General features: G+C 40.0%; 1 protein-coding gene across 4 annotated transcripts in view; it reads left to right on the top strand.

Moving 5' to 3' along the window:
* The window catches only part of wdr7 (WD repeat domain 7), a 561,078-nt gene that overhangs the window by 92,302 nt on the left and 456,601 nt on the right, over positions 1–12,175 (top strand). For all 4 annotated transcript variants that reach the window (XM_033033128.1, XM_033033119.1, XM_033033110.1 and 1 more), the window contains one exon: positions 10,277–10,491. In XM_033033128.1, the coding sequence (XP_032889019.1) occupies positions 10,277–10,491 (215 nt within the window). The remainder of the gene's footprint in view (positions 1–10,276; positions 10,492–12,175) is intronic.

Here is a 12,175-nt window from a genome sequence, read left to right as displayed (position 1 = left end):
TATGTGCGAATTGTTCGAACAATATGACTAAATTAAATGATGCCATACATTTTTCTATTTTGTACAGCTTATTGCAAATCTGATTACATGAGGAACAAAGTTGATCTGTGGTTATAAATTAAAAAAAAAGTCTTGTGTGGATTTGAGGAGTGATATGGTCTGCAAATATGATGATATAATGGTAACTTGCCAGAAATCGACCAATACCTGATTATTTGTTCTCTATATTCTTCAGTTTATAGACAATCTATCTGCATTATAGGGGTCAAATTGAAAGTAACTCATGGCTCATAAATGTCACCCACCTCTTCATTTACTGCTCCTTGATGGCATTATTTGTAGGCATCAGGAATTATGCAGGGTTTTAACCCAAAACATCGACCATCCTATTGTCTCCACAGATGCTGCTTGACCCGCTACTAGGTCTTTGAGTAGTTTATTTATTGCACTTAGCAGTGTTTCCTTCATTGCCCTCTTTGTGTTGTCAATTGACTTATCACAGGCTAAATAGTGTATGAACTAAAAAACTAACGGTCGGGTTTAGCAGTATTCAAATAATATATTGAATTTGACACTGTCTTGCTTTGTGAGGCCTATACACTGACACACTCGAAGGATCTGCTTTCAACAGTAGGTTAGGAAAGCCCTCAAGAGGAAAGACGGTATTAGATTTGCTGCTGTCTAATTAACAAAGCGGGAGGAGCGACCAGAGCTTTAACACAGGAAATTGTGAGAGATCTGAGGGTGTTTGCTTGTTTAATTAAGAGCCAAATGGATAGAAACATAGAAAAATAGGTGTAAGAGTAGGCCATTCGGCCCTTTGAGTCAATTATTATTGGCACAAGCTGTAATGTTGCCGCATCAAAACCAAGAAGCGTAATTCTAGCTAACAGGTTGATGTCCATTTTATGAATCCTAAGGATACAGGAGACAGCGGATTTCAGACCATGCTCCATGTATTCTGCCTGCTGTATAATACTCCTCAAAACATTTTCAGTGTTTAAAATATGTTCTAATGGTAAGCACTAAGTTCTGTATTGTTTGGGAGATAATTTGAAACATTTATCATGCCTCAAGTAAAGAAATTTCTTCTTACATTGATTCTAAATTAAGAAGGGATTTACATTTTATTGAATACCTTTCAAATTGGTGGACAGGTACCAAATGGTTGAGAATCAATTAATTACTTGTGCAATAACTTCCTGCCAAAATTGTATCTCCACTTGTCAGTGTTCTGATGCGTCTTGGGTGTAACACACTGGATGCTCCCTATTCTTTTATATTTGTCAGATGTGAAGATTCATTGTTTTTCACATGGGATCGTTCTTGTTGCTCTTATCAAATGCAGGCAATTATATTGACCAAAACTATCCACATACATTATCCGTGCTTTTAAATATTTCAGTGGTCTTTAATCATACTCTTGTTCACTAAGGTAAGAGCACTTTCATCCTTCATGACTTCCGTGACACTGATGTCTCCTCTTTCCTCCTTTTCACGTGCAGAGAAATTAAATCTAGGTGAATATTTGCTCTTAACAAGAAGGAGGAAACTCAGAAAACCTAGATCATGTTTTAACTGTGTGTACGGCTTATGTTCACCAGGATGAAGGACGCTGCCCTTTTGAAATAACAGCGTCAATTATTTATAGAGTTGACTGATTGTATCATACACAGAGTAAATAGAAGAAGCATAATGGATCACGGGTTATGATTTATGTACCACAAGGATGACTGAGCAATAGACATACCACAAATGGAGTGCAAATTGAATCTCAAGGATACTTGTAATGTATCTGTCAAGGTATATAAAAAAAACACAATGTAAATTTTAAATGAGAGGTAACTAGATCTGTGTATTTTAACCTAATTTGAATTAAATCTCTCTGAAAGCTATAAATTGAAGGTATTTAAATTGAAAAAATAGTTCTGAAATTACTAACTATGAGCTGCTCAATATTGGAGTTTTTATATCAGGTTAAGAAATTATGATTGCGATCGGATTTAGCAATGATGATTCACGATATTCCATTTCTGTTATGTATCCAGGCAATATGCAAATCAAGCAGGAAGATATTTTTGTTTTAAGTTAGAGTGCTCCATTTGAAATCCTTCTGATCAAAATGAAAAATGCAATGTGGACAACTAATCTGAAATGAAACAATCCAGTAGATGAATTATCAAGTTGCTCTTTGAAGGTTCAACTCTGCTGAAATTAAGCAAGGATGTACATGTAGGAGAGGGTAAATGATACCAACAGCAAACAGCTGCGCTGTATTTTAGCTTTGAGCAATGAATATTTTAAACTAGTAATTTGTGCAATATGTAACAGAGGATTAAATAGTGAAAGCCATGCAGGTTGTTTGTGGCATGTGGTAAATGGTGTGATTATAGGTAATCATATCAGCACTGTGAACTTACCTTCTGATACTCTGCCGTTACAGGTCCTACCGTAGTTTCCCGCAGATCCCCTAAATACTCACTTGTATGTGTGCGATTGTATATAAGTCAAGTGTTCGTAACCTGCAGAGGACCTGTACATCCATAACTCGAGACTTAATGCCGCTCCTTATTGGAAGATTGGCAAACAGACCTGATGTCTGTTTGCCTATCTTCTCTCAAGTATATTGCCATGTATGCAAGTACTATATCACATATGCAATATATGTATATATTATGTATAATTCATGTTTTGGTGTGTTTCCTGTGTCTCTAATGCTGCTTCAAGCAGGATTTTCAATGTACCTATATACTAGTATATTGAAAATCTTGCTTGCAGCAGCATCATAGACTGAGGCAACACATAAAAACATCAATGATACATAAAATATACATTTAAATATAAATGAAGGACAGTGACAAGAATAAGACTTCAAAATATAAGACATTAGTTCAAAATACAATTACAAAACTAGTCCATGATAGTTGACTGATGCTACTCCACAACATATGATGAGCATTCGATGGCACTGGGCCAATATTTGCAGTAGTTTAGAAGAATGAGGGGGACATCATTGAAATGTACAGAATAGTGAAAGGCTTGGATAGAGGTGGATGTGGAGAGATGTTTCCACTAGTGGAAGAGTCTGGGACGAGAGGTCATAGCCTTAGAATTAAACAATATTCTTTTAGGATGGAGATGAGGAATTTCTTTCATAGAAACATAGAAAATAGGTGGAGGAAGGAGTAGGCCATTCGGCCCTTCGAGCCTGCACCGCCATTCAATATAATCATGGCTGATCATCCAACTCAGTATCCTGTACCTGCCTTCTCTCCTTACCCCCTGATCCCTTTAGCCACAAGGGCCACATCTAACTCCCTCTTAAATATAGCCAATTAACTGGCCTCAACTACCTTCTGTGACAGAGAGTTCCAGAGATTCACCACTCTTTGTGTGAAAAATGTTTTTCTCAACTCGGTCCAAAAGGATTTCCCCTCTATCCTCAGACTGTGACCCCTTGTCCTGAACATCCCCAACCGGGAACAATCTTCCTGCATCTAGCCTGTCCAACCCCTTAAGAATTTTGTAAGTTTCTATAAGATCCCCCCTCAATCTCCTAAATTCTAGCGAGCACATGCCGAGTCTATCCAGTCTTTCTTCATATGAAAGTCCTGACATCCCAGGAATCAGTCTGGTGAACCTTCCCTGTACTCCCTCCATGGCAAGAATGTCTTTCCTCAGATTTGGAGGCCAAAACTGTACGCAATACTCCAGGTGTGGTCTCACCAAGACCCTGTACAACTGCAGTAGAACCTCCCTGCTCCTATACTCAAATCCCTTTGCTATGAATGCTAACATACCATTGGCTTTCTTCGCTGCCTGCTGCACCTGCGTGCCTACTTTTAATGACTGGTGTACCATGACACCCAGGTCTCCTTGCATCTCCCCTTTTCCTAATCAGCCACCATTTAGATAATAGTCTACTTTCCTGTTTTTGCCACCAAAGAGGATAACCTCACATTTATCCACATAATACTGCATCTGCCATGCATTTGCCCACTCACCCAGCCTATCCAAGTCACCTTGCAGCCTCCTATCATCCTCCTCACAGCTAACACTGCCCCCCAGCTTCGTCAGAAAGTGGTGAACCTGTGGAATTATTTGCCACAGAAGGCTGTGGAGGCAAAGTCAGTGGGTATATTTAAAGCAGAGATAAATAGATTCTTGATTAAAATGGATGTCAGAGGTTATGGGGAGAAGGCACAAGAATGGGGTTAGGAGTTAGAGATAGATCAGCTATGATTGAATGGCGGAGTAAACTTGATGGGCTGAAGATCTTATGATAGTGCAAGAGGTGCGCTGTAGTGTTCCATTGCCGAAATAGGATCAGAGTTGTGCAGGTTGATTCAAGAACCCGATGGCTGTAGTAAAGGAGCTGTTCATGAACCTGGTGGTGTGCAACTTCAAGCTTCTGTACCTACTGCCCGACTGTAGGAACAAGAAGAGAGCATTACCTCGATTGTTGGAATCTTTGCTGATATATGTCACCTGTTTGAGCCAGTCCTCGTGTAGATGGGTTCAATGGCTGTGTGCTCGATCTGCTTGGCTGAGTCCATTCTGCAGCCTCTTCTTTTCCTGTGCATTGGAATTGCCGTACCAGGTCATGATGCAACCAGTTAGGATACAATCTACTAGAGGTTTGTTAAAGTATTCGGTGACATAAAGTTTACAATCTCTTTAAACTTGTAGGAAAGTAGAGACGCTGGTGCACCGTCTCTGTAATTACACCTATATGTTGGCCCCAGGACAGGTCATCGTGATGTTAATGCCTAAGAATATGAAGCTGCATTGTTAACGCATGAAAGAAAATTGGCGCGTGATCTCCCAACTTCCCCTTTCTGTATTCAAGGGGTTTTGTTGACTTTAAATGGGTTGTGTAGAAGAAGGGTCTCGACCCGAAACGTCACCCATTCCTTCTCTCCAGAGATGCTGCCTGACCCGCTGAGTTACTCCAGCAATTTGTGTCTACCTTAAATGGGAGGTTGTTGTTGCGGCATCATTCAACCCATTCTATCTCTTTCCTGAATGCTGACTCATGACCACCCATTTTCAGCCAAACACAATGGTGTTACCAGTGAATCTCTATCTGGCATTGGAGCTATGCTTATCTATATTCTCATGTGTTTAATGAGGGTAGAGCAGGGGACTAAACACACAGTCTTAATAATAATAATAATAATAATAATAATAATAATAATAATAATAGCTTTATTTATATAGCACATTTTAAGTCAATTTGCATTGACACCAAAGTGCTTTACATAAATTAAATAATAAATTTACATACAAACCATAGAAAAAGGTTAAAATTAAATAAAGAAAGAAAATGGACACAACACATTATAGAGTTCAACACAAACGTCCCCCCACAACAGAATCAAAATTTTCCACTGTGGGGAAAGGCAGCAGAAAGTTAAGTCCTCTTCCTCTGAAACACCCGAGGTCGGGGCCCATTTGTGGCCTTGCAGCCAGTCTGATGTTTTCAGGGCCCTCTTGCCGTGAAGATGGAACACTGGCGTCGGGTGAAACAATTCCTCAGCGGCTTGGAAAGTCTGGAGCGGCTGCCTCCCCCCCCCGGAGTCTTGAACTGAGCCTATGTTGATGGTCAGTAAGAGGAGGTGATGCTACTGATCTGCACAAATTATGGTCTGCAATTGAAGTCAAGGATGCAGTGTCAAAGGAGATACAAGAGCCCAGATCTTGGAGAATGGTGATGAATTTGGAGGAGATAATTGTGTTGAACACCGAGCTGCAGTCAATAAAAAATAGCCTGACATGCATGTTCCCATGAGCCAGATGGTGCAGAGCAGTGTGGAGAGCCAATGAGATATCATCTGCTTTGACCAATAGGCGAATTCAGGGTAATTTCTGAGACAGTAGTTGATTTGTGTCATTATTAACCTCTGAAGACTATGGTTGATATAAGAGCTATCAGTTGGTAGTCATTGAGGTAGGTCAACTTGCTGGGCATGGTATAATGGAAGCCCTTTTGAGGCAGGTGGGAACTGCTTGGCTGGATGCTTGGTCTGGATTCACCATCTTGAAGGATGCTCTGACGTTGGACTCGGAGATTTGTCAGGGCTGTGGGGACTCACGTAGGTGTCATTGTTCTCCATTAAAAAACGTGCATAAAAAGCTTAATCTCTTCTGTAATTGATGCATTGTTGCGAATAATGCTGCCTGTATTTGCCTTGTATGAGGTGATAATGTGCAGCTCTGCCACGTCTGTCTGTGAGTTCAGCTTGGCCCAGAATTGCCTCTTAGGTTTTGCTGCCCTTCAATATGTTGTACCAGGAGACATATGTCTCTGTATCAGCAGTGCTAAATGTCACAGATCTATAGCCCTCTGCAGACACCTATTAAGGGGCTAGAAGAGCTTGAAGCTGAATTGAAGTCTTAAAATTAAAAGAAGAGTAAAAGTGAGACGAGCATTGCACAGGAATTCCATCATTTCTGTGAAGTTAATGTCATCGACTCAGGAAGTGACAGAGCTGCACAGTATGGAAACGGGTCCTTCGGCCCACCTTATAAATGCTGACCAAGTTGACCTTGGTGATTAATTCACAGCTGGCCTGTCCTCAACATTGTGTTCAGGGTGTTTTGGCAAAAACAGTATATATCCAATAATGTATGACTGGCAAACACGGGTATCTTGCCTATCATCAGATGATTAACATGAACACCTCAATAAGTGGACCTAACCACAAATTCTGGGCACGCAATTTCCACTATCGACATTATGGTAGTCACTGTTGCCCATAAACCAAACATCAACACTGTGCCCACAGCAGGTCAAAGGTTATGTATACCATGGCAAATGATGTACCTCCTGCTACTCTAAACCGTTTTACCAAGTACAAATAACAAACCAGAAGCATGCTTATTTATAATAATACTTTACTGAAATGTATGCAAAGGAAAGAATTTCACTGTACCTCAATAAAGAATCGTTGAACCATTGATGGAACACTTTCTATTTGCCTTGGTAAATGCAGCTCCAACAACTCTTGGGAAGCTTGACACCAGCTGGAACAAAGTATCTGGCTTGATCAGTACGTTCTCCATTATCATAATCATTTATTCTCTCAGCACTATTGCACTGTGGCTGCAAACTATGCCACCTTATAGCACAATAGTAATTTTCCTTGGCTATTGTGTTAAGTCTGTAACCTTCAGTACCAAGTACGTTACTTTGAAATATATTGCTGCTCTTTTATTATTGCTAGATGAAAACCTGGAGTTTTATAATATTTGGATTTTTACTAAACTGGCTCCATGTGTTCAAGAGGATGGTTTTCTGTCATTATCGTGGCAATAAATACTGTGCCAGAAAAATCAGATTGCTGGAAAATTAGTAATGTTTTTTTAAAATATGGTTGAGTGTGAAGTGATATTCATTCCTGAACAAGACGAAGAAAGACATAATCAATGACACTTTGTTACAGTGGTGTCTAGTACTAGAAAGCATAGATTTAGGATAACAAATAATGGGTTTATAGGGGATCTGAGGTGGATGTTTTTTTTTTTAACTTAAGAGAGTAGTTGGAACCTGGAAAATACTGCTATGGGGAGGGTGGAGGTAGGTGCTGCCACAACATTCACAGAGTACCGAGATGAGCACCTGAGTCGCGGGGCTTAAAGCTATGGACCAAATGCTGGTAAATGTAATGTATTTGTGAATAGAGCTCCGTAGGGGTTAACTCTGCAGGTTGATGACTCTTTGCTGGGTGCTGCACAAATAGTGATTATTATTCTATTAATATCACACATATTGGATTTTTATTTAACAGAAGGCTTACTTACTTATATTTTCATGGTGTATCAACAGACAACTGTTTCAATAGTTTTGATAAGTACCATTTGAGCAATCATCAATTGAAAAGAAAAATGTAGATTTTGCAACTGCCAGAGAAACCCTCATCACCTGGCATCTGCAGCTTGCACAAGTGTTTAATTTTGACCTTTTGATACAGCTCTTTTTTTTGACCTTTTGATAGCCACTTCATGGCTATAAAACAATTGTTAAACCTTTGACTGCATCGCTGGTAAATGTGACAATAATAAACTAAACTTAACATACACAAACGTACTTATGTAGTTGTTGGGAGAGCGCAGGGGGTTTCTGTGCTTGATCAACTCCCTTGTTTCCCATCCCTTCCGCATTCCTGCATGGTATTTATTAGTCATCTGAAGGAAAGCAACAATATTTAACATTGGTTTAAGAAGCTTGGGAAATATCTTAAGTAAAAGGAAGAGGGAATGGGCTGCTGTGAAAGGAGGTAATTGTGGGTAGACACAAAAAGTCGGAGTAACTCAGCGAGACAGGCAGCGTCTCTGGAGAGAAGGAATGGATGATGTTTCGGGTCGAGGGAAAGGTGTTGAGAGACAAGGACTGGAAACTGAGAGAAGCAATAAGGTTAAAGAATTGAGGGAGGATGTAAGGGTGGTAAGGAATTTAGGGAGAGGGACTAAGAAGAAATGTGTGATTGCATGGTGAATGGTAATTAGAGTCCAACTTTGTGTGGGCATGTTAATGTTGTCCGCTCTGTAGATGTTTTGGATTTTCTTACCATTGCACTTGCTCTGTTTAGAATCGTTGGCAGTTTCTTTACACTGTCAATCCCACATTAAAAGAAACCATACACACCCTTTATTTCTTGATTGGTATAAATCATTCTTCATCCCGAGAGACTGCTGAAGAAGAATTAACAAATAATCATGTTACATATTAAATACATGCCAAATTGCATTGATTGGAAGAAAAGTAACCTGATCTGGCTGTTCTGATTTTGTATTTTTAATGAAGACTGTGTTAACCTGAGATAATATGACAAATTCTTAATTCTAAATTTTATGAATACAACTGGAAGATTTGGTGCATGTAATATAATTATTTTCACAGAAGAAATTGTGCATGTGTTACTCCTTGATGAAAATACATGTCAATGGCTGTGATTTATTTGATTTGAGAGGGTACAAATACATTGGGAACTGAGTACAAGGATTTTAATTAATGGGAGAACTTTGCTAAAGTACTTACACAAGGCAAGAGTTGTTATCCTCCTTATTATCACTCAACCCGCTGAGCTGCTTGTGAAAAAAGTTTTAATGAGCCTTCACGCATAATAAGTGCACAACTGACGCATACATTTGTAACTGCAATATTAGTAATCTTACAGTAGGTGGCAATATTAAGCAAAATTCAGTTGTTATAATACAAGGATCATCTGGGCACAACTGACCACAAACCATTCAGGAGTGATAATCCCACATTTTAGTGTAAAAATCTGAATTTCCAGATGAATATTAAGGAATATATTATTTCTTTTGAAGTACAATTTATGACCACATTCTAGGTCTCAAAACTAAGATTTCACTAAAAAATCGTGCAAGTAGATAGCTGCATTGTGTTTTCTTCATCCAGATTTAAGAACTCACTGTTCATTTAATCCTAATGTGAATTGAAGAATAAAAACAACCGTTCTAGATCAAGTTAATTTAGCAGTGCAAATATAGAACAGATAGGAGAGAACATTTCTGGTTGATAATGAAAGTAATAATGTGTGTGTGTATATTGATGGTAATTTGCACAGATGCAAGGACAAGCTTTGTCTATTTGTGAAAATGAGCATCTAAAATGGAAGTATAGAAACATAGAAAATAGGTGCAGGAGTAGGCCATTCGGCCCTTCGAGCCTGCACCGCCATTCAATATGATCATGGCTGATCATCCAACTCAGTATCCTGTACCTGCCTTCTCTCAATACCCCCTGATCCCTTTAGCCACAAGGGCCACATCTAACTCCCTCTTAAATATAGCCAATGAACTGGCCTCAACTACCTTCTGTGGCAGAAAATTCCAGAGATTCACCACTCTCTGTGTGAAAAATGTTTTTCTCATCTCGGTCCTCAAAGATTTCCCCCTTATCCTTAAACTGTGACCCCTTGTTCTGGACTTCCCCAACATCGGGAACAATCTTACTGCATCTAGCCTGTCCAACCCCTTAAGAATTTTGTAAGTTTCTATAAGATCCCCCCTCAATCTTCTCAATCTTCTAAATTCACCATGATGAGCAAAGTTTAGAAAATAAAGGTTAAAACTGACATGGAATGTAATAGTCATTCAAAGAACATGTAATAAATGGAAACAACATCTTTCATTGGGCAGTACATAATGGTTATCTATTAATATTCTGCTGGCTTGCATTATCCTAAGTTTATGAAAGTGTTAATCGCAATAGAAAATACCAAAATGCAATTTTTTATTTTGTTTGCAGGTGCATTAGACCGCTGTGTCATGGGAATCACTGCAATAGAAATCTTGAATGCGTGTGATGAAGCTGTTCCAGCTGCGGTAGATACCCTGAGTCACCCAGCAGTCAACCTAAAACAAGCAATGACCCGGCGGAGCCTCACAGCGTTGAAGCATATGGCGCACCACAAGTTGCAGACTCTTGCCACCAATCTTTTAGCTTCTGAAGCTGCTGATAAGGTATCAAAAAAAACTTCTATCATTCCCTCTGTGTCTTACCTTATAGTAAAATGTTACAAAGTTCTTAATTTCTTCTTAAATTGATTAAATGCTGAGTTTTATAAATTGGGCTGTAATCCTTCCTTACGCATTATGGCACAGAAGGAGGCTCTTGAATCCAGCCACTTAAATTCCTGCCAGCTCAGAAGCAGAACATTTTTGAAAGAAAGATTTTTAGTGTTTTTGTAAAAAAACATGACATTAAGGCTAATGTATACATCACACTGCACAACAGGAAGTTAACCAATCAGAAAGTGATTCCTAATGAAGTGATTCCAGTCTGAAGAAGGGTTTCAGCTCGAAACGTTGCCTATTTCCTTCGCTCCATAGATGCTGCTGCACCCGCTGAGTTTCTCCAGCATTTTTGTGTACCTTCGATTTTCCAGCATCTAATAATAATAATAAATTTTATTTGCGGGCGCCTTTCAAAGTCTCAAGGACACCTTACAGAAAATTAACAAGAGAGAAAAAACATATAGTCGGAGTAAAATAAATAATAAGGACATCACCAATACACAAATTAAAGACTGAATTCGCTCCAAAGACAAAAAATCAAAAACACAATGTGAAGAGAGAGCAGCGGCTAAAGCGCGCCAGCGTCCACTCGCCCTTCCGACAGCCATCTTGGACACAAACTAACATATTCACATTACACACAAAAAATCATCCCCCCACAATGGATACCACTGTGGGGGAAGGCACAATGTCCAGTCCCCATCTGCAGTTCCTTCTTAAAAACAGTGGTCCCTAATGGGCCTGTCCCACTTTTTTGACGACTGCAGGAGACGATGCAGTCACCACATGGTCGCCACATGCTTGCGGGTGGTCGCCTGGGAGTCGCCTTCATGGTCGTGAGGAGTCCCCTTATTCTGTGAACTAATCGCGGCCTCATTATGGTCGCCGCAAATTTTTCAACATGATGAAAAATTTGTGGCGACCTGAATGAAGCTGCCATGGAGAGTAGCAAGAATTCTCGTGCCGTAGGTGGGTCGCCAGGAGGTCGAAGTTTCTCGTAGGTTCTCGTAGGTTGTAGCCGGTGCTGACCGGTGAATTTCATTGGCTCATTGGAGAGAAAAAAAAAAAAGCAGTAATTGTCAGAACCAAGGATAACCGACCGGTAATGTTAAATGTCCGCCGAGCTTCACAGCCGTGTATCTCTGGCTTCTTAAAAGTTGTCTTCACTCCTTCTCTCTCCTTCTCCCCCCCCCCCCCCCCCCCCCCCCCCCCATCTCCCCTTTTCTCCCCCCACTCCACCCTCCTCTTTTAAAGGACTTACCGTAGCCGTCTTAATCACAGCGCCAACCTTTCTGTTCATCGCGGTGTGTGTCTGTATCACATTGGCTTTGCACCATGTGAGTTTCACTCACACAGCGCTCCCCCCCCCCCCCGCTTGCCCTGTCCCACACCTGCATAACGGGCTGGTGAGGTGTGTGTGTGTGTGTGTTCAGTGTACTATGTAAAAAAAAAAGTTGATGCTTAACCATGAATGATGCTATCATAGTTCAATTTTTTTCTAATATTACATTCTCTCGGTGCTATTAAAATTTTTTAAATAGGGGCCAAACTAACTTTGATTAGTACTGATTTTTTTTGAGAATATGGCACCAATGTATTCATGGCTGAGAAATGTCTTCACACGCCTGCA

The sequence above is a fragment of the Amblyraja radiata genome, chromosome 1 (assembly GCF_010909765.2).
Source record: "Amblyraja radiata isolate CabotCenter1 chromosome 1, sAmbRad1.1.pri, whole genome shotgun sequence".
Taxonomy (NCBI): domain Eukaryota; kingdom Metazoa; phylum Chordata; class Chondrichthyes; order Rajiformes; family Rajidae; genus Amblyraja; species Amblyraja radiata.
Note: the sequence above shows the minus strand (reverse complement) of the source record. Positions and strands in the feature narration are given on the sequence as shown.